Genomic DNA, 23,414 nt, shown 5'->3' with positions numbered 1-23,414 from the left:
ATTTTAGTTTTATATTGCTTCAATGCATAGGAAATGATAAGAGAAACAAACTACACACACTGTTCAGGTGGGCCTACATTCACGTATCACTTTGTCTATTCCCTAAATGTATGAATAGTGTGGTAAGAAAGACACCTTACAACGGAAACAAAATGTGCCAACATAACCAAAACGAGACCTGGTACATCATTTCTGTACATTTGGCAAAGCTCAAATTATTCTAAACTCAGTAATGCACCGTTATGTTTCATCTGGTAAGGTGGATCTTTGAAACCCTTGGTCCTGATAAGTAGTTGTTATGCAGCAGAGAGTGATGACAGGGAGGTCGGATGGAACAATGGAAGCCGAGGGGGCAGAGAGGAAACGGGATTTAATGAAGCAGATTAGACTCAACGATGAGATGAACTGCACAACATGTGGCTGATCTGACTTAGCAATATAGCAAAGCTGAGTTTGTCTCAGAGTCCAATGCAGAGCTGGCAGTGGTATAGCAGAATTGATGTAATGATTTAGCAGAGCTGAGTTTATCAGAGAGTCCAATGCCAAGCTGGCAGTGGTATAGCAAAATTGATGTCATGATTTAGCAGAACAGCGTTTGTCACAGAATCCAATACAAAGCTGGTAGCGGTATAGCAGAATTGATGTAATAATTTAGCAGAGCTGAGTTTGTCTTAGAGTCCAATGCAAAGCTGGCAGCGGTGCAGAAGAGTTGGTTCAGCTACATAGAAGAGCTAAGTTTGTCACAGAGTCCAATACAAAGCTGGCAGTGGTATAGCAGAATTGATGTAATGATTTAGCAGAGCTGAGTTTGTCTCAGAGCCACAAATATTCAGAGCTGGATTTGTCACTCTTTTAAATCCAGGAGAAGGAACATACATTATATGTAAGTCATACAAACCCATGGGTTTTAGCAAGACTGGGTGACCATCTTGTGTGTATGAGGATGTTGGGCACTTTGAAGTTAAGCATGCCCAATCCTTTTTTTTCTCAGGGCTGATAAGCCACAGCCTGAAGTGTCTGACAGTGTCTTATTCCCTCCTCCCTATTGAAAAACAATGAACACTCAGTTGTGCATGCAGCACCAGTATGGTGCGGTCCTGAGGAAGAGCTGTCAGCAGAATAAGTGTTTGGCTACGGCCCCACTATCAGTATTTGGTCAGTATTTTACATCAGTATTTGTAAGCTAAAACCAGGAGTGGGTGATAAATACAGAAGTGGTGACGTGTTTCTATTATACTTTTCCTCTGATTGTTCCACTCCTGATTTTGGCTTACAAATACTGATGTAAAATACTGACCGAATACTGATTGTATAAATGTCGCCTTATCTGAAGTATATATTCAGCCTTCGGCTGTGTACATATAGTTACATATAGTTTATAAGGCCGAAAAAAGACAAGCGTCCATCCAGTTCAGCCTATTTCTTGTGCACTGCAGCTATTCCGCAGCGTTGATCCAGGGGAAGGCAACAAAAAACCATGCGGTATAGGCCAATTTACTTCATTGAGGAAAAATTCACTTCCCGACACCAATCTGGCAGTCAGATTAAATCCCTGGATTAATTAACTAAGCATAAGATGTAATTTTATTGTTCTCAAGAAAGGCGTCCAGGCCTCTCTTGAACTCTTTAAGTGAGTTGGACATCACCACTTCCTCTCCCAGAGAGTTCCAGAGTCTCACGGCTCTGACCGTAAAGAATCCCCTTCTATGCTGGTGCAGGAACCTCCTTTCCTCCAGACGCATAGTGTGCCCCCTCATCTTTGTCACCATCCTTGGTATAAACAGGTCATGGGAGAGATCTCTGTACTGCCCCCTGATGTATTTATACATGTTTATGAGGTCTCCCCTAAGCCTTCTCTTTTCCAACGTAAATAGGCCTAATTTTGACAACCTCTCTGGGTATTCTAGTCCCTCCATTCCATTTATTACCTTAGTCGCCCTCCTTTGTACCCTCTCTAGCTCCAATATGTCTTTCCTGAGCACCGGAGCCCAGAACTGTGCACAATATTCTAAGTGCGGCCTTACCAGCGCTTTATACAGAGGAAGAACAATGTTCTCATCATATGCCCATATTCCTCTTCTGATGCATGCCATGACTCTATTTGCCTTCGCAGCTGCTGCCTGACACTGGGCACTCCAATTTAATTTGCTGTTAACCAAGACGCCCAGGTCCTTCTCCATGTCAGATTTCCCCAACGGTTTCCCATTTAATATGTATGGGTGACTGCTGTTTTTCTTTCCCATGTGCATGACCTTACATTTATCGGCATTGAACCCCATTTGCCATTTTTTGGCCCAACTCCCCAATTTATCTAAATCCTCCTGTAGCTGTGCCCTATCATCATCTGTATTAACTACTTTACAAAGTTTAGTATCATCTGCAAATATTGCTATTTTACTATGCAACCCTTCCACTAGATCATTAATAAATATATTAAATAATATAGGGCCCAAGACAGACCCTTGAGGCACCCCGCTAGTAACCCTGACACCCCCTGAGCTTACTCCATTGATAACCACCCTCTGCTTTCTATCACTCAGCCAGCTATTTACCCACTTGCACACATTATCCCCCAGACCAAGCATTCTCATTTTATATACCAACCTTTTGTGTGGCACGGTATCAAACACTTTGGAGAAGTCAAGGTATACAACATCCACTGACTCTCCCCGGTCCAGCTGTGAGCTCACCTCCTCGTAGAAGGCGATCAGGTTTGTTTGGCAGGAGCGATCCCTCATGAATCCATGTTGATATGGAGTTAGACAGTTATTATCATTAAGATATTCTACAATAGCATCTCTAAGAAATCCTTCAAACAATTTACCCACAACAGACGTTAAGCTGACTGGTCTATAGTTCCCAGGGTCACTTTTAGACCCCTTTTTGAATATTGGTACCACATTTGCTTGGCGCCAGTCTAGTGGGACAGTCCCTGTCCATAAAGAGTGCTTGAATATAAGATACAGCGGTCTGTCTATCACATTACTTAATTATTTTAGTACCCGGGGGTGTATGCCATCTGGGCCTGGTGACTTGTCTATTTTGATATTATTTAGGCGTTTCTGAACTTCCTCCTGGGTTAGGTGGGTGATATTTAGCGGAGGGTTTACTTTATTACTTTGCATTTCCTCCAATAAATTGTTTTCTTTTGTGAAAACAGTGGAGAAGAAGCTATTGAGTAGGTTTGCTTTACCCTCATCGCCCTCTATGATTTTACCCAGGTTATTTTTCAATGGGCCAACGCCATCAGTTTTAATCCTTTTACTGTTTATATAGTTAAAGAACAGTTTGGGATTCGTTTTACTTTCCTTGGCAATTAGTCTCTCTGTCTCCTCTTTTGCTATTCTTATTTGTTTCTTACAGATTTTGTTTTTTTCCCTATAAGATATTAGCGCTTCCTCGCTGCCGTCTTGTTTAAGTTTACCGAAAGCCCTTTTTTTGTTTTTCATTGCCCTCTTGACTTCCTTATTTACTGTAATGACAACTTGCAAAACATTACATGTGGATGGGGTTTTGATATAGTGGAAAAATCAAAGAAGATATCGGAGCATGCTGAGGATTTTGTTTTTGAAAAGCTTCAGATTTCCATCACGGATTTCACCCTTCTAATACATCAAGTAAAATCCTTAGCTAATGCCAGTTCAATCCGCGATATTGCTGTGGATTCACTGTGAGTTTCACTGCAGATACAAGGCAGAAAGAGTACATTATATGTTGTCTTAGCACTAGGTCACTATACTGCACCCACAAATAGAGCAGTTTGTTCAGTAATGCCCATGGTTCTTTTCTGAAACCGATTATACGCATTCTATAACAAGATTAAAAAGTCTTTCATAAATCTGTCACTTCCGCCTATTTTCTCTGGAGCTCATTATATGTTGCTTGTAAGCTCATTATATGTTGTTAAATGTGGCCCTACAATATTACACCAAAGAGCCCCTTTATTAGTTCTGGGATTAAGGGTGACTTGGAATATCTCTTATAGCAGTCTTTCTGTTGACTCTTCCTTATGTATGAAAACTGATGCTATCAACTAAGGGATTAGTCCATTCATAGTAACTGATTGCTCTGGCTTTTAGTAATCTAATAGCTATCATGAACATAATAATCCACAATTGTCCTGCATTTAGCCGTACAGATTGAATTCAAAGGCTTTCTGCACAAACTACATAAATATAAAAGCAGATTTGTCTAATAGATATTCAGAATTCTATTCTCAGTGTCATAAAGTTAAAATCCATTGTCGACTGAGACAAACACAAATGAAGTATGACGCCTGTTGGGTTTAACAGTGCAGAGATGACCTTCCGACTCCATGATGAAATGTACTTTTCAGCAGAATGATGAAATTTGGCAATGATGAGCCCATATTCAGGCTGTATTTATAGGAAAGGGTTTTGTTATGGCTTGAACAATAAATATTCTGCAAGCTCTTGTCTGCCACCTGCTGGCCTTTCAGAAAATGCAGTGAAAAAAATGTTCCTATATAGGGAGATGAATAGATAAATTATAATTTACTGTCAGCTATAGGGTATGTGATTATGTGATTGTGTGAAATCACAATCTTTTCTATACAATATTACAGTTTGTATGTTTATGTGTTTGTTTGTTTGTTGTTACAAATAATAAACTGATACTGGGTTTTTCCATCTACAGTTATGTAGATGCTGCATTAAATTTAAGTTCAAGGTTATGCTCACACAATAGGAATATTTATCAACATTTTTTTTAATTCTTATTAATTGCAAGCTTAGACTAGACAGTCTTAAAATGCATCAAATTTATCAAAGTGTGTCATGTTGCTTGACAAATTTATCTAATTTTAAGTCTGTCTAGTCTAGATTTACGCCACCTGTTAGTTGGGAGCATGGTGTCCCCTGTTATGCCATGTCCTGTTTCAGATAAGACCCACAAAGAAAGCGCAAAAAGTTTGTAAAAACATACCATAAAAATGGTGCAGGACATGCAAGACAGATTCATAATTATAATCCATTATTTTCAAATGGAAAAAATCTGTGCTGTCTGAACAGTGATGTGTATTTCCTATAGCTCTTATTGGGAGAAGGATTACACACTGTTCAAGCTTTGCAGATTTTTTTGCATCTTTGAAGATCATGTCATTGAAAAAATTAAGGCGACAAGTCAACTATTTAGGCTGATTCCATGCAGAAGAACTGGCAAAGACCACATATGAAATATACCCATTATATGGGGCTAATCTGCTTGTCTGCTCTGTGGCATCCCAAACTGCCCATCCATGGCAGAAATCAGTAATTCAGTTTTGCAGGTGCTGTAGGAAAGGAGGACATATTTGGCAAAACATTCATTGGGAAATAACAAGAAAATAAATCAGTGTAATAAAAAGTAATCCCAAAAAGTTCCTCTAAGGCAGGGATGGGGAACCTTTTTTTCGGCCAAGGGCCATTTGGATATTTATACCAGAATTCGGGGGCCGTACAAAATTATTAACTTGAAATTTTTCCTGCTATATTTGCATATACATCACAGGAGGGGCTGGGAGCATATATATCACAGGAGGGGCTGAGGGCATATACAGTACAGACCAAAAGTTTGGACACACCTTCTCATTTTAAGATTTTTCTGTATTTTCTTGACTATGAAAATTGTACATTCACACTGAAGGCATCAAAACTATGAATTAACACATGTGGAATTATATACTTAACAAAAAAGTGTGAAACAACTGAAACTATGTCTTATATTCTAGGTTCTTCAAAGTAGCCACCTTTTGCTTTGATGACTGCTTTGCACAATCTTGGCATTCTCTTGATGAGCTTAAAGTGGTGGTCACCGGAAATGGTTTTCACTTCACAGGTGTACCCTGTCAGGTTTAATAAGTGGGATTTCTTGCCTTATGAATGAGGTTGGGACCATCAGTTGTGTTGTGCAGAAGTTTGGTGGATACACAGCTGATAGTCCTACTGAATAGACTGTTAGAATTTGTATTATGGCAAGAAAAAAGCAGCTAAGTAAAGAAAAACTAGTGGCCATCATTACTTTAAGAAATGAAGGTCAGTCAGTCTGAAAAATTGGGAAAACTTTGAAAGTGTCCCCGAGTGCAGTTGCAAAAACCATCAAGCGCTACAAAGAAACTGGCTCACATGAAGACCGCCCCAGGAAAGGAAGACCAAGAGTCACCTCTGCTTCTGAGGATAAGTTTATCCGAGTCACCAGCCTCAGAAATCACAGGATAACAGCAGCTCAAATTAGAGACCAGGTCAATGCCACACAGAGTTCTAGCAGCAGACACATCTCTTCAACAACTGTTAAGAGGAGACTTTGTGCAGCAGGCCTTCATGGTAAAATAGCTGCTAGGAAACCACTGCTAAGGACAGGCAGCAAGCAGAAGAGACTTGTTTGGGCTAAAGAACACAAGGAATGGACATTAGACCAGTGGAAATCTGTGCTTTGGTCTGATGAGTCCAAATTTGAGATCTTTGGTTCCAACCACCGTGTCTTTGTGCGACGCAGAAAAGGTAAATGGATGGACTCTACATGCCTGGTTCCAACCGTAAAGCATGGAGGAGGAGGTATGATGGTGTGGGGGTGCTTTGCTGGTGACACTGTTGGGGATTTATTCAAAATTGAAGGCATACTGAACCAGCATGGCTACCACAGCATCTTGCAGCGGCATGCTATTCCATCCGGTTTGCGTTTAATTGGACCATCATTTATTTTTCAACAGGACAATGACCCCAAACACACCTCCAGGCTGTGTAAGGGCTATTTGACCAAGAGGGAGAGTGATGGGGTGCTACGCCAGATGACCTGGCTTCCACAGTCACCAGACCTGAACCCAATCGAGGTGGTTCAGGGGTGAGTTGGACCGCAGAGTGAAGGCAAAAGAGCCAACAAGTGCTAATGACGCACCCCCTGGGCCTGTGCTGTGCAGGGGAACCCGGAACCGGATCGCTGAGATGCTGGGGGTTGTAGTCTCCGTGTGGCGGTGACCCGGTCCGTGCCCAGGGTGGTCAAACTAAGTGGCAGTTATTGGTATGATGGTATTAGTGTCCGACTACGCCACCCGTTGAATGCGGCTATGAAGCCGCCGCTGCAGGGCAGTCCGCTGAGGCCGGTGGTACGGATGTGCAGCGTGGATGGTATAACCCCCAACGGGAGGGGTATGGCCTCAGGGCAGAGGATGAGGTTGATGTTGGGAGTGATGGTGTGGATGTCCCAGCACTAATGGTGCGACAAGGAAGCACGGAGACGCGAGGGTACAGTTCAGGGCCTTTACTGATGGTACAAGGCAAATTCCCCCGGGAGTACTGGCTAGTAGTTGGGGCCTGGTTAGTCTGCGAGTAAGCCGGAGTTCCCCTGGCCAGGTGGAGTTGTAGGCCTTCCCGTTAGTCTGTACCCTTCCTGGCTACCCTGCTTTCGGCGGTTACAAGTAGCCCACGTCCCTGGGTATACCGTGTGGTGCTCACCCGTATGGCTGGTGACCTGGGGCCTCCTGTTAGCCTCCGCTCTGGGATGGCGGTGCTGGTCCCTTCGTTGTGACTGAGCCTCCGGGCTTTTATGGCCAGAGGACCTGGAATCCCCTGCCGGATGGATTCTGCTGCTGGGGATATCTTAGTCCCCACAGCCTCGGACTCCTGTGTCCGGTTTTAGTACCTTCTCCCAGGGCGAGCTCTGCACAGCTCCAGCCCCTGGCGCTTCTCCTTGGCTCCTACAGAGCTCCTGATGTCTATCTGTCCCTGTTTCTGCGTGTCCAGACCAGACTCCGTCTCTGTCTGGAACTCCTCTCTCTAACCCTGCCTCAGCCCCAGTTTATATAGGGGAAGTTCTTCCCCTCCCAGGACTGGGCAGGAGGTGTGGCATGCTTAGGATTCCTGCCCAGGAGACCTCCCACCTGCTCACAGACGTAATACTGCTATTACTGTGGAAACCAGACCCCTGGGGTGCCACATTCCCCCCTAGTGAAATTTAGTACTCCCGGACTAAACATAACAGGGTATAAACAATAACAATTAAATACATGAGATGGTCACGGCGTGTCCGTAACCGGGAAGCAATAAGGGTGTCCATTTCACCAAAGAACAGGGAGCCGTAACCAGGTAGGGGTCTGTCCTGCCCCGAGTCTTTAACAGTCTGTAGTCCATTCCTGGGTTACGCTCCAAACATATTTACAACAGAGTTCCGGTTACTCACTGTCCATAACCTGTCAGTCCATATAAAGAAACCTGTAGCTGAAAAACATAATTAGCAACGGCTACAACAAAACAGGTAAACATAAAATAGTTAAAGCAACTAGCCAACTTAGATTCTCCAACGTACGGGCATCTGGCCTCTGGTAACCCTAGTGGACCTACGGAGCTCACTAACTGGTCCTGCACTACAGGGTGTAGGAGGTGTTATGGGCAGGCTGGGCAGCTTTCTGCGCACTCTTTGGCTCACTAGGGGCACGGCAGGCTCACTACTAGCAGAGGGTTGATCCTCCTGTACTGCTGGTGTGGACTCTTCTGCCTCTTGGGTCGGCTGCTCTTCCAGCTCTCCTGGTTCCTCTGTAGGCACTTGCGGGGCTGGCTGGAGAAAGGTGAGGACAGGTACCACGACAGCACCGTTTACTTGTGTCCAAGACCGGGGGAAGTCTCCGAGTACAGTCCTGATCATTTCTTCCCTTTCCTCTGCGGGTCGAGGGTTTTCTTGATCTTCTTCTTCAGGGTTTTGCAGCTGCTCGGGACACTTCTTCAGGTGGTCTCTGGAGACAACGGCTGTGGTTTCTCCTCCATCCTTACTGATCACGCAAATCTTTGGGTTCTCATGGCTTGATGGCAGTACGGTGTACGGGTCCTTCTCCCACTGGTCGTCCAACTTGTGGAGCCGTCTTTTCCTCTTCAAGACCTGCTCTCCAGGTACCAGGGGAACAGTGGGAGCATACTGATTATAAGCCCTCTCTTGCCGCTCTCTAGCTTGAGACAGACTTCGCTCCACGCTCTCCTGCACTTTCCGATACTGCTGCTGCCGTCCTGTATCCCAGTCTGCCTCTGGCGAGGTGTCCTCGGGCGTCAGGACTCCCATATCCAGGTCGATAGGCAGCTTACCAGGTCTCGCTCTCATTAGGTAAGCCGGGGTACAGTTGGTAGAACCTACAGGGATGTGGTTGTATAGGTCCACCAGATCAGGCAGCTTCTCAGGCCACATACTGCGTTCTTCCAGGGGCAATGTTTTCAGGAGGTCTATTACCACCTGGTTCATCTTCTCGCAGAGTCCATTAGTTTGTGGGTGATAGGGCATTGTTCTTATCTTCGTGCAGCCATACAGGTTGCAGAACTCCTGGAAGACTTCTGCTTCGAAGGCTGGCCCTTGGTCTGTCAGCACTTGGTCCGGGTACCCGTGTGGACGGCAGAAGTGCTACTGGAAGGCTCTAGCTGCTGTTTGAGCCGTTAAGTCCTTGACCGGGACCACCACCAGGAACCGGGAGTAATGATCTACGATTGTGAGGGCGTAGACATACCCAGATCTGCTTGGAGCCAGTTTCACATGGTCCAGGGCTACCAGTTCCAGTGGCTGTCGGGTGATGATGGGCTGCAAGGGAGTCTTCTAGCTGGCACGGTCCTTCCTTCTTAGGTGGCACGGTCCACAGTCTCTGCACCACCTCTCGATGGCTCCTCTCATGCCTACCCAGTAGAACCGCTCACGCAATAAGAACTCCAGCTTCTTCCACCCGAAATGTCCTGCTCCATTGTGGTACGCCTCCAGAATCATAGCCGCGTCTCGTCTGGGGACCACTACCTGCCAGGTCAACTCATGTGTTCGAGAGTTAACCATTCTCCGGCACAACTTCTCCCTCTAGAGGAACAGCCTACTTTTCTCCTTCCACAGTTGCTTAGTCTCCTCTGGGGCGTCTGGGTCCAGACTGGCATCGGCTTGGGTCAGCATTTCCTTCACCAGACGGACTGCGGGATCACTGTCTTGCGTCTCCGCCCAGTTGTAGTGGGGCAAGGGATTGAACGTCGCGGAGCGCCTGTCCTTCACACGGTGGGAATACAGGGTAATCCCATGACGGTGGAACGCAGGGAGCTCAACTTCTTCCAGATCTTCTGGATCTTCCCCTACGTCCGGTAAGTTCGGCATTCTAGACAGGGCATCCGCCTTGGCATTGGAGCGTCCTGCCCGGTATTTGATGGTGAATTCAAAGTTGGACAGGCGAGCCATCCATCTCTGTTCCAGAGCACCGAGCCTTGCAGTGTCCAGGTGTGTCAACGGGTTGTTATCCGTGTACACGATGAATTTGGAGGAGGCAAGGTAATGCTTGAAACGTTCGGTCACTGCCCACACTACTGCCAGGAACTCCAGCTTGAATGAGCTATAATTCTCAGGGTTCCTCTCGGTGGGTCGTAGCTTTCGGCTAGCGTAAGCGATTACCCGTTCTTTTCCTTGCTGGATCTGGGACAGCACGGCTCCTAGCCCGATGTTGCTTGCGTCCGTGTGGAGGATAAAGGGCTGGCTGTTGTCTGGATATGCCAGGATTTCATCCCCCGTGAGGGCCATCTTCAGCTGGCAAAAGGACTCCTCTTCCAGCTTTTCCCACCTGAAGGGCGGCTTCTGGTTTTTGGCTTTTCGAGATTGACCTATCAGGAGGTCCTGCATAAGGGCTGCCATTTTGGTGAAACTGGGAATGAATCTTCGGTAGTAGCCTACCAACCCGAGGAACTGCCGCACTTCCTTTATGCTGGAGGGTCTTGGCCAGTCCTTAATCACGGTGATCTTATCAGGGTCAGGAGCCACTCCGTCAGCACTCACCACGTGTCCCAGGTATTGCACCTTTGGTTTCAGGAGGTGACACTTGGAGGGTTTCACCTTTAGGCCGTAGTTTGCCAGAGCTTCGAACACTTCTGCCAGGTGTTTCAGGTGGTCCTCGTAGGTCTTGGAATAGACGATGACATTGTCCAGGTATAACAGGACCGTCTCGAAGTTCCGGTGTCCCAGACAGCATTCCATCAACCGTTGGAAGGTTCCTGGTGCGTTGCAGAGCCCGAACGGCATACAGTTAAATTCGCTGAGACCCATCGGGGTGGTGAATGCGGTCTTCTCCCGGTCTGCCTCTGCTACAGGAACCTGCCAGTACCCGCTAGTGAGATCCAAAGTAGAGAAGAAGTTAGCAGATTTTAATGCAGCTAAGGACTCTTCTATCCTTGGTAACGGGTACGCATCTTTGTGTGTGATACGGTTGACCTTCCTGTAGTCTACACACATTCTCATAGTGTTGTCCTTCTTTTTCACTAAGACTAGTGGAGCTGCCCAGGGGCTCTACAGCTGTCCCTGATTACCCCAGCCTCCTTCATGTCTCTAAGCATCCCCTTGGCGTGTTGGTAGTGTGCAGGGGGTACGGGTCGGTATCTCTCCTTTATGGGAGGATGGTCTCCCGTGGGGATGTGGTGTTCTACCCCCTTTACTCGCCCGAAGTCTAACGGGTGTTTACTAAACACTCTCTCGTACTCTTGAACCACCCGATAGACTCCTTGTTTCTGGTGTGAGGGAGTGGAGTCAGTACCCAGATGTAGTTGCTGACACCAGTCCTCCATTGGTTTCTTAGAGCCATTACCTTCCTCTGGTTGAGATGGAGGCAAGGGTTCCACGGCCTGTACAGAATTCTGGTTTATGGTGAACAATTTAGCTAGCGTGGCATACCGGGGCAGGTGTACTTCTCTCTCACCGATATTTATGATGCGAACGGGCACCCTCCCATGGCGTACATCGACCACCCCCCGTGCTGTCAAAATGGTGGGCCTACTGTCTGAGTAGACGGGTTCTACCATTGCTTGGTAGTCTCTACCTCTTAGACCAATAGCTGCCCGGCACCAAATCATCATCTCACTTTTTGGGGGCATGGCAATAGGGAACGGGTCACACATTCTCACACTACCTATCTCACCACCAGATAGTTCCACCTGTTGCCGCTTCATCAGTGCCCGGATCTCTTTTTGGAGCACACGCTGCTGGCCGGAACTGGCGTTCTTGGCAACCTGCTGTAAAATGAGAATCACCTCTGCAAGACAATTTTCAATTACATTGGTTCCCAGGGTGATTCTAGGGTGACTCTCATGACGGTCGATGTCCACTATAATCAGTCCTTGTGCCGCTAGTTCGACTTTACCGATTTTAATGGTCACCTCCTTGAATCCCACCTGCAGCACGGGCTGACCATTGCTGGCGATGATACTCAGGTCGTCGTCTGGGTAGCGGGTTATGTCCGAATCATTCCAGTACTGCTTGAAGAGCACGTACGGGATGGTGGTGACCTGTGACCCAGTGTCTAGTAGGGCACTCATAGGAATGCCATCCAGTACCACAGGCAAGATTGGACGTCCCCCTACGTATTTATCACGCCAGTTTGATGGGCCTGATGGTCTTATGCCTGGGGGTTGGCCCTCTACCCCAGGTTGTGCCCGTTTAAATGACAGTACCTTGCCACATGTCCGGGTTGATTGCAGCGGCGGCAAATAGGTCGTCCGTCCTCGTTGTATCGATCGCTGGGTCTTCCTCTGGCCGGTGGGGTCCTCCTTGGTCGGCGCCACGGGATGTCCTCCGGTCCGGATGCCAGCTCGATCTTCCCTGCAGTAGAAACCTGTAAAGACTGCACAGTTCGGGTTAGCGCGGCAACGCTTTTAGTTAGCTCTTGGACCTGATGGTGCAGGTCTGTAGCTGGGTCATTGTTTAAAGCCTGCGCATCAGCTCCCACAGGCCCTGCAGACAAGGGCGCCGTCTCCTGGTGATAAGTGATAGCAGGGCGCCTGTGGGTCACAGCGCCACCTGGTGCCGGTTCTCGGAGCACCCGGATGGCTCTGTCCTTGAACTGTGCAAAGTCCAGGTCAGGGTCCTGTAAGGCCATTGCCCGCAACTGGGTTCGGTGGGCATTGCACAGTAGACCCTCAATGAATTGTTCAGTCAACTGCTTATCTTCATTTCCCACGCTGTCAGGGTCTGCCTGCTTAATGGCTCTCAGGGCCTCTTGTAGGTTTAGAGCATAGTCTCTTATACTCTCATGTGCCCGTTGTTTGCACCCATAAAATCTTAGTTTTATTTCGGCTGAGGTGCGGGTGTCAAATGTGTCTTTCAGCCGGGTTAGTATGTCTCTGACAGTCCTCTTCCTCCCAGGTGGCCAGGACTTTACCTCCCTTTGGGCTGCCCCGATTAATTGGGCCACCAGGATGCTCACTTTTTGCGCCTCCGTGAGGGGATACACCTGGAAGAGGCTATCCAGCCTTTCTCTGAAGTCATTTAGGGTATGTGACTCCCCTGAGTACTGGGGTAGCCAGGCTGCCCCCGGGATATAGGGCATGGTGAATGGCATGACTGCTGCAGCGGTTGCGCTGGCGGTGGCTGTGGCAGTGGAGCTCCCCTCGGTGTCCGGCATCCTCCTCCCCCCTAGTGGACCGTGGCCTACCTTGCGATGCTCTTCTTCCGTAGGCCGCGGCTCCGCAGTCGATCGTCGGGGTTGAGGACCTGGCGTCGCGCTCCGATGACGTCAGCGTCGCTCTTCCTCCCTTCCAGGACCTTGCGCAGCGTCAGCGTGGGGCGGAGCTTCGGATCTCGCGCGCTTTCGGCGTCCACGCCCCTCTTCTTCCTGCTCGGCGTCCCGAAGATGGCGTCCGATGGCGGGAAGCAGCTGCGGATGGCGGGAAGAAGGCAGAAGACGGCGGGAAACGGTCCAAGATGGCGTCTGATGGCGGGAATCGGCTCAGGATGGCGGGAAACGACTCCGGACGGCAGGAAACTTCACCACAGGTAAGTATAAAAGTCTCTTTTTCAGGCACGCAGTACCCGGTGGTTGCGGGCACGAAATCCTGCCGACTACGCCAAAGTTGACGCACCCCCTGGGCCTGTGCTGTGCAGGGGAACCCGGAACCGGATCACTGAGATGCTGGGGGTTGTAGTCTCCATGTGGCGGTGACCCGGTCCGTGCCCAGGGTGGTCAAACTAAGTGGCAGTTATTGGTATGATGGTATTAGTGTCCGACTACGCCACCCGTTGAATGCGGCTATGAAGCCGCCGCTGCAGGGCAGTCCGCTGAGGCCGGTGGTACGGATGTGCAGCGTGGATGGTATAACCCCCAACGGGAGGGGTATGGCCTCAGGGCAGAGGATGAGGTTGATGTTGGGAGTGATGGTGTGGATGTCCCAGCACTAATGGTGCGACAAGGAAGCACGGAGACGCGAGGGTACAGTTCAGGGCCTTTACTGATGGTACAACGCAAATTCCCCCGGGAGTACTGGCTAGTAGTTGGGGCCTGGTTAGTCTGCGAGTAAGCTGGAGTTCCCCTGGCCAGGTGGAGTTGTAGGCCTTCCCGTTAGTCTGTACCCTTCCTGGCTACCCTGCTTTCGGCGGTTACAAGTAGCCCACGTCCCTGGGTATACCGTGTGGTGCTCACCCGTATGGCTGGTGACCTGGGGCCTCCTGTTAGCCTCCGCTCTGGGATGGCGGTGCTGGTCCCTTCGTTGTGACTGAGCCTCCGGGCTTTTATGGCCAGAGGACCTGGAATCCCCTGCCGGATGGATTCTGCTGCTGGGTATATCTTAGTCCCCACAGCCTCGGACTCCTGTGTCCGGTTTTAGTACCTTCTCCCAGGGCGAGCTCTGCACAGCTCCAGCCCCTGGCGCTTCTCCTTGGCTCCTACAGAGCTCCTGATGTCTATCTGTCCCTGTTTCTGCGTGTCCAGACCAGACTCCGTCTCTGTCTGGAACTCCTCTCTCTAACCCTGCCTCAGCCCCAGTTTATATAGGGGAAGTTCTTCCCCTCCCAGGACTGGGCAGGAGGTGTGGCATGCTTAGGATTCCTGCCCAGGAGACCTCCCACCTGCTCACAGACGTAATACTGCTATTACTGTGGAAACCAGCCACACTAAGAATCTCTGGGAACTCCTTCAAGATTGTTGGAAGACCATTTCCGGTGACTACCACTTGAAGCTCATCAAGAGAATGCCAAGAGTTTGCAACGCAGTCATCAAAGCAAAAGGAGGCTACTTTGAAGAAACTAGAATATAAGACATATTTTCAGTTGTGTCACAGTTTTTTGTTAAATATATAATTCCACATGTGTTAATCCATAGTTTTGATGTCTTCAGTGTGAATGTACAATTTTCATAGTCATGAAAATACAGAAAAATCTTAAAATGAGAAGGTGTGTCCAAACTTTTGATCTGTACTGTACATCACACTAGATGCCAGGGCATATACATTACAGCAGATGCCAATGCATATATATAACAGGAGGGGCTGTGGGCATATACATTACAGGAAGGACTGGGGGCATATACATCACAGGAGATGCTGGGGCACATACATCACAGGAGGGGCTGGGGCATATGCATCACAGAAGACGCCAGAGCACATGCATTACAAGAGACAACTGGGTATATACATTACAGGAGGGGCCAGGGCATATACATTGCAGGAAGAACTGGGGGCATATACATCACCGGAGGGGCTGTGGGCATATACATCATGTACATCACAGGAGATGACGGGGCATATATATTACAGGAGATGCGGAGTATACACATTACATTACAGGAGGGGCTGGGGGTATATACATTACGTGAGGGGCTGGGGGTATATACATTACAGGAAGGGCTGAGGGAATAGCTGGGGGAATATACATCACAGGAGGGACTGGGGCAAATAAATCACAGGAAGGGCTGGGGCATCTACATCACAAGAGATGCTGGGGGCACATACATCACAGGAGGTGCTGGGGGCACATACATCACAGGATATTCCAGGGCATATACATCACAGGAGGGGCTTGGGCTGCCGCTGCTGTTGTTATGGTCAGTGGGACTGGAGCGCAGAGTGCGCTGGCTCTGCCCACATAGGATGTCCTGACGCTGGCATACGTCAGCCATAATCTTCCATTGCATGCAAGGCAGCATTCAGTAGTAAACGCTGCATGTGCATGCACGCAGTGCCAGGAGTAATTAAAGGGACGGTGCCCGGCATTTTTCTGGCCATCGGCCCGAGCTCTGAGATCACCGGTCTGAGCACTGCGGTCCCCGGGAATCTGCCTTGGGGCTAGAGAAAAGGAAGTGGGGCAGAGGTTCCCCACCACTGCTCTAAGGAGTTGAGCCCAATGTAAGTCAATAGGAAACTCAAGCATTTTCCCGGCGGCACCCCCCCCCCCCCCCGGAGGTCTGGAGGGGGCCTAAAAATTGGTCAAATTGATGGAAACAGTGCTCAAATTACATAGAAACAGCATGGGGAAGACCCCTGGAAGCCTGGAAGCATCTTAGACTCCCAGGTCACTGCTGTGAACAATGTTGTCAGAGTATTACACCACTTTTACAGACTGATAATAAAACATACAAAAACAAAGCAAAAATGGATTTTCCTGGAAAAAATGTTAAGAAATATTCTTTCCAGGGTAATGACATATATAAGGCAAAATAAATAACCAAAAACAAAAATGCTCCTGCACACCTTGGGCTATGTTCACATGTAGATTTTTTGAGGTTTTCTTGAACTTTTGCATTTCTTTCAACGGTGAAAAATACATTCACCAGTAAATGTAATTTTAACATTTTATTACCTTATCTGACCATGTGGTGTATGAGACATGATCAGACACATCCGGAATGAACACTCATTTCCAGCTGATAATACAATCTAGCTCAGAGTATGTAATTATAAATTAGTCAGAGTGCATGGAAAATATCAAGTAATGCACTGTGGAAGAGATGTATTCGACGATAATGAACAACACTCATCTCCAACTGATATTACCTTGTACCTGTCCCTATTGTAAATGCAGCCAGTATCAATAGGGAATAGAATACATTTCTTTTGCAGCAGCAGTACATAGACAATAATACCTGGCTGGATGGGTGTAATACGATATCCATACTGCAATAACTCACCCGTAAATTAATTTCAGATAAGAGAGTTAATATTGTAGAATGTATCGATTTGAATTGACCTTCCCATTAAGGAGTGGCTCTCCTATACTGTTATTGCGTATATGTTATAATAACCCCGGTGGCTCTAGAAACAATCTCTGACAAAATGCTAGCGGCCAGGACCTCCAAGGTGTAGAGAGACAGTTCATGCCACATGCCAGCTTAGATACCCAATAGTTATAAGGCACAAAGGAATCACGGAGGATGCTGATATGGTCGGCAAGGTACTCCTTCAACATCTTCCAAAACTTTTCCCTCCTTGTCAGAGTACCCCGCACATCATGGCCTGGGCCCTGGGAGGGTCTGAGAAAACTGTCCCAGACCTTTGACAGAGTTCCCCTGCCTCTGCTGCATCTTGTTTGTGTCTCCCTCTCCTTTACTCCTTGGTTGTCTAAGAAACTGTGTCATCTACCGCCAGTGTTGTCAGCTGTGAATTTTTTAAATAATTATTATTTAACAAGGGTCTTCTGGTACTGCAACATTTTATTAGACCTCTCCGCCACGGAAAGGAGAGATAAACAGTTCTCCTTGTAGTGCGGGTCTAGAAGTGTGACCAACCATTAATTACTGTCGCCCAAAATGCGTACAACGCTAGGATCACGGGAAAGGCAGTGGAACATAAAGTTAGCCATGTGTGCCAGACTGCCAACTGCCAAGACTTCGCTGTTCCCACCAAGAGGACAACTGTCCATGTTCTACTCCTCATCCTCCTCCTGGTCTTCCTCCTCATTCTCCCTCTCCTCAGGCCATCCACGCTGAACAGAGGGTATGAATGTTGTGTGGGTAGTACCATCTGTAGCACATGGAACCAGCTCCTGTTCCTCCTCCTCTTCCTTCTCCTCCTCATTATTACCCAATCCACGTTGAGATGAGGCTGGGCTGTGTAGCATCACCCTGTATAGTTCCTTGCTCCATCTCATTGTGTTCTGCCTGCAATGCCTCCTCTGTAATTGTGAGCAGCGAGCGTTTCAGTAGACAGAGAATAGGGATGGTGATGCTAATTGTGGTGTCATCGCCGCTCACCATCTTGGTGGAGTCCTCTAAGTTTTGGAGGATGACACAGATGTCAGACATCCATGCCCACGCATCAGCTCTTATATACGGACGTTGACCTGAATACGGACGGGCGTGATGAAGATGGTACTCAACAACTGCCCTCTGCTGCTCACAATCCTACCCAACAAATGCAATGTTGAGCTCCAATGCATGGTGACATCGCACACCAGTCGGTGAGCTGGAAGCTGCAAACACTGCTGAAGCACGGCGAGGGTGGTGGAAGCTGTTGCTGACTTTCTGAAATGGGCACACACCCGGCGTACTTTGACAAGCAGCCCTGGCAGATCCTGGTAGGTTTTCAGGAACCGCTGAACCACTAGGTTGAGCACATGGGCCAGGCATGGTATATGTGCAAGGTTGCCAAGCTTCAGAGCCACCACCAGGTTCTGGCCATTGTCACACATGACCATACCTGACTGTAGGTTCAGCGGTGACAGTCACAGATCAGCTTGATCTGTTACAGCTTTCAAAAACTCTGCAGCAGTGTGCAGTTTGTCCCCTAATCATATTAGCTTCAGGACAGCCTTTTGCCACTTGGCCGAGGCAGTGCTGCAGTGCGCCCAGCTTCCGACTGATGTGGTCATTTCGAAGATGGAGGCTGAAGAGGAGGAGGAGGAGGTGCAGGAGCTGTCGAATGTGGGGGTAACCCTGATTGACCCAGGGCCCACAATCCTCAGCATCGGATGGACATGTTCCGTCCCATGGTCCCATTGGGTCCTGGCTTCCTAAATATTAACCCAATGTGCCGTCAGTGAGATGTACCATCCCTGATCACAAGCACTTGTCCATGTGTCCATGGTTAGGTGGACTTTCCCAGTAACTGCGTTGGTGAAGGCATGGGTAATGTTCTGGGACATGTGCTTGTGTAAAGCGGGCATGGCACACTGGGAAAATAGTGGCGGCTGGGTACCGAGTACCAAGGGATGGCCACCGCCATGAGGTTGCGAAAAACTTGCGTCTACTAAAAGACAACATTTCCAGTGCAAGCAGTTGAGAAATGTGGCAGTTTAGTGTTGTGGACTGTGGGTGGTTGGCTGCGTATTTGCGCTTGCGTTCAAAGGACTGGGTTAGGGACAACTGAACGCTACGCTGGGAAAAGGACGTGGACATGGTTGCTGACGGTGATGGTTGCAAGTGTGCAATGCCATGTGCAGGGTGGGAGGCATCTTTGCCTGCATCATGGATGGAGGCTTGGCGTGCACGTACAACAGGGGAAGAGGCAGTGGTGTCACCCGCAGATACTGTTTCTGGACCCTGGCATTCGGCCCAACTAGTCGGGTGCTTTGCTGTCATGTGCTCGAGCATTCTGGTGGTGGTCAGGCTGGTAGTTTTGCCGCCCCTGCTGATGCAGGCATGGCAGATGTTGCAAATGGCCTTTTTGGGGTTAACTAAACAGTCTTTAAAAAAGAGCCAGACTCGGGAAGACCTAACAGTTGGACTGGCAACATTCCTGATATTGGTGTTTTGGGAAACAGTTGCCCGCGTTGTGTCTGTGGCCCTCCACTGCTTCTTCCTGCCTGCTGTGGTGCTACGCCTCCCTCCCCCTCTGTGCTGCTGTCCTCTCTATGCATCACCTTGCCAGGTTGGGTCAGTGACTTCATCGTCTGCCACATCGTCTTCAACGTACACACCCTGGGCCTCCTCCTGACTTGCTGGCAATTATATCTCATCATCATTATTCACCTCTTGCGACAGTAATTGCACTTTCCCACCATCATCTTTGTGAGACCATGGCTGCTCAAATATTCGGGCATCGCTACATGCGATCTCCTCTTGCCCCGCTTGAAGCGGGCCAGGCGAGAGGCCAGAATCTATAAATGGAAATATAAACAGCTCTTCAGAGTGTCCAAGTCTGGGATCACTTGTCTTCGGGTGCTCGGCATGGTGGGAGGAAGGAAGATCAGGGTGAGGAATATGTGGTCCATAATCATGGCTACTGAGACTGGACCGTGTGGAAGACAGGGTGGTGGTGGTGGTGGCAAACTGACTGGAAGCATTATCTGCTATCCAACCAACAACCTGTTCACACTGCACCGGCTTAAAGAGTGATGTTCCGTGGCCCCCTAGAAATTGGGACAGGAAGGTAGGTCGACATGATGTGGGTGTTTGTTGTGCTCCCTCACCAGGCACAGTTTCATCTTGCCCATGGCCTCGGCCTCTGCGTGTGCCATCAGCATCACGTCCACTTCCCCGTCCCTTGCTACGTGCCTTGCCCATTTTAAAAGGACTATAATATTTTGCAGCTCGCAAAAAAAATCAGGATTAATACCGCAGTATTTCATCACGTCTGATAACCAATTCTTTTGCCCAGTGAGGGTATAGCGATGTTATTGGTCAGCGAACAAGTGTAAATATATTTTTGACACACAAGCAGCAGACTTTAAATGCAGTATAATATTTTGCAGCTTGCAAAAAAAAAATCAGGATTAATACCGCATTATTTGATCACGTCTGATTACCAATTCTTTTGCCCAGTGAGCGTATAGCGATGATATTGGTCAGCGAACAAGTGTGAATATATTTTTGATATGCAAGTAGCAGACTTTAAATGCAGTATAATCTTTTGCAGCTTGCAAAAAAGATCAGGATTAATACCGCAGTATTTGATCACGTCTGATAGCCAATTTTTTTTAGGCAGTGCCGGTATTGCGGTGCTATTGGTCAGCGAACAAGTGTGAATATATTTTGGACACACAAGTAGCGGACTTTAAATGGAGTATAATATTTTGCAGCTTGCAAAAAAAATTAGGATTAATACCGCAGTGTTTGATCATGTCTGATGACCAATTTTTTTTCCCAGTGAGGGTATAGCGATGCTATTGGTCAGCGAACAAGTGTGAATATATTTTTGACACACAAGTAGCAGACTTTAAATGGAGTATAAACTTTTGCAGAATGCAAAAAAAAACAGGATTAATACTGCAGTAATATTTGACCACCTGAGATGATGGACAAGTTTCTCTTCTTCCACAATGCATCAATGCAAGTCAAATCAACCAAATCTGGCTGTATGCTGCTAACAAGCAAATGGTACAGAAAAAATGGTGTATTATATTGTTTTTCACCAAAATTAGCAGGATTAAGAGCAAAAAGAATATTATCAGCCCTGATATCTAGGACTATTGATAGGAGTTCCAGCAGCAGAAAGAACGTGCAATGGACCCTATTCTGTACTATACTAGTTCTCCACAAACTCTGCCTGTCTTGTGCTATCAGCAGGACTAAAATTTTTTACAGACTTAGTTCTTAGAAGGACTGTTAGAGTAGATTTATAATAATGGTCTATGCAAATTGCCTCTTCAGAGAAAAAGAGAACTTGTACTCTATAGCGCCACCTATTGGAAGTAGCAATCCTACAAGTCACAATCAACCCTTTAACGAGTCGTGCAATATGACTTAGGATAAAAGCCAAATCAGAATCTCAAGTTGCAGACACGGTGTTTCGGGCTGTTGGCCCTCGTCAGTGCAAAGTATGAGATCTGATTTGGCTAGATGAGAGGCTCTGGACTGAGGTCTAAGGGGTAGCGTTTCTCCTTATGGAGAGTGACACACCAGCTCTGACACGTCAAGGTAAGGAGACTTATTCGCCATGCAATGCTCCTCTGGGAAATTTAATATGCAAATTGCCTCTTCAGAGAAAAATAATAGTGGTCTGGAATTTCTGTTTAAAATAACCGCCAATTCTCTCCCTCGCTCAGGTGCAGCACTCCCTACTCTGTGTCTTTGATCGGTAGACTGTGATGAGCATGGGGTCCTGGGTCTTATATAGTCCCGATGACGCTATGCGGCCAGCCAATCACTGTAATGCCACAACCAACATGGCTACGGCATTACAATGACTGTCACGCAATCCCTGCATAGTAATTGGCTGCCTAAAATACGCCCAACATGCTGGGAGGGGACTCGAGCTCCCGCCCGAGCATTTCAAAATTACTCGCCGAGAACCGAGCATCTCAAGCACTGTGATACCTGGCAATAATAGCTAATGGCCAGGAATTAGAATGGCCAGAAAATAAAAAATAAGTTGTCCTTATATATAGAAATGACACATTACAAATTTCCTTAATTGTTTTTAATCTTATGTCTATGTCCCTATAGCACTACAGAATTTTTCAATGTGTACATATCGTCCTGAAGAATCAAGGGACAGAAAAATAACCTCCGCTGATTTTCAGTCAAGCAGTGACAAAAAGAACAATCAATACTTAACCACTCCAGGCATGAACCAGCTATTTGAGAGTCTATACCAGTAGGTATTACTTTTATTTATGTATTATGCTTTGCTTATATAGCACCATCATATTCCGCAGCGCTCTACACTGTCCCCATTGGGGCTCACAATCTAGATTCCCTATCAGTATGTCTTTGGAGTGTAGGAGGAAACCGGAGAACCCGGGGGAAACCCACACAAACACAGGGAGAACATACAAACTCCCTGCAGATGTTGTCCTTGGTGGGATTTGAACCCAGCACCCCAGCGTTGCGAGGCTGCAGTGCTAACCATTTTTTATGGAAATTATTTATCAATTTCTTATTACTGTCATCATTCAAAAGTATATGCATGCAGGCAGGATTAAAAGTACTGTCAGAGGTATCTTTGTTATGGCTGTAATTTCTTTTCACTTTTTTTAATTGACTGATAAAATGACTGAAAGACGTATATTTTCAAGGAATTTTCTGCAGTATCCAGCTGCACATTAAATGGAGGTGCGCTTTGCAACTCATTCCAATATGTTTATATACCTGGTGGCCACTGGAGCAAATTACAGCTTATCACTATGTGTGTATGTGGGGGGGTGGGGGTTCAGGTGTAGGACCCCCATCAATCTAATATTGATGACCTATGCCTTGGTGGGGAGGGGTCATCAATTTGTTTTGCCCAGGCAGCACCTTTAACTTTCAGCTGTGTTGAAGTTACTTAAAGGGAACACAGTCTAATCATACCACATCTCCAGGGCAGGGGAGGAAGCAAAAGAGTATACAGATATTACAGCAGGGGATCGCAGAGGATTCATTTTCTGAGGTAAAATATTGTTTAAAAACAGAAAATGAATCCTCTGTGATCCCCTGCTGTAATGTCTGTATTGTCATTTGCTTCCTCCCCTGCCCAGGAGTTGTGGTATGTTCCATACATGGTCAGAGACAGCCAATTATTAGAATGAACTTTTGTTTGTGGGAAAACCCCTTTAAAGGGGTTTTTCCACGAACAAAGTACGTTTTAATCAATAGATCTTGGAATGTTAATAATTTGCACAATAATATTATAAATATGTAGCTGCTATGCGTTGTGTTATTTGCTGTGTCCAACCATGTAAAGATGCTGCAGTTCCTGGTCACGCATGCACAGGTTCTAACCAGGAAACCCAGCAGGCATTCTCAGCTGTTGGTTTGTGTGAGGGAACACATTTAGCTTCCTTTTTGTTTTATCACAGGAACAAGTGTT

At 47.3% G+C, this 23,414-nt stretch overlaps 1 protein-coding gene across 2 annotated transcripts in view; it reads left to right on the top strand.

The window, feature by feature from the left end:
• The window catches only part of CPED1 (cadherin like and PC-esterase domain containing 1), a 581,247-nt gene that overhangs the window by 178,653 nt on the left and 379,180 nt on the right, over positions 1-23,414 (top strand). For both annotated transcript variants that reach the window (XM_073652067.1, XM_073652068.1), the window contains exon 5: positions 22,070-22,220. In XM_073652067.1, the coding sequence (XP_073508168.1) occupies positions 22,070-22,220 (151 nt within the window). The remainder of the gene's footprint in view (positions 1-22,069; positions 22,221-23,414) is intronic.

This window comes from Phyllobates terribilis, unplaced genomic scaffold (assembly GCF_046119375.1).
Source record: "Phyllobates terribilis strain yellow unplaced genomic scaffold, ASM4611937v1 Scaffold_11__3_contigs__length_659146591, whole genome shotgun sequence".
Taxonomy (NCBI): Eukaryota; Metazoa; Chordata; class Amphibia; order Anura; family Dendrobatidae; genus Phyllobates; species Phyllobates terribilis.
The sequence above is the reverse complement of the archived record's forward strand: the minus strand, read 5'-3'. Positions and strand labels throughout refer to the sequence as shown.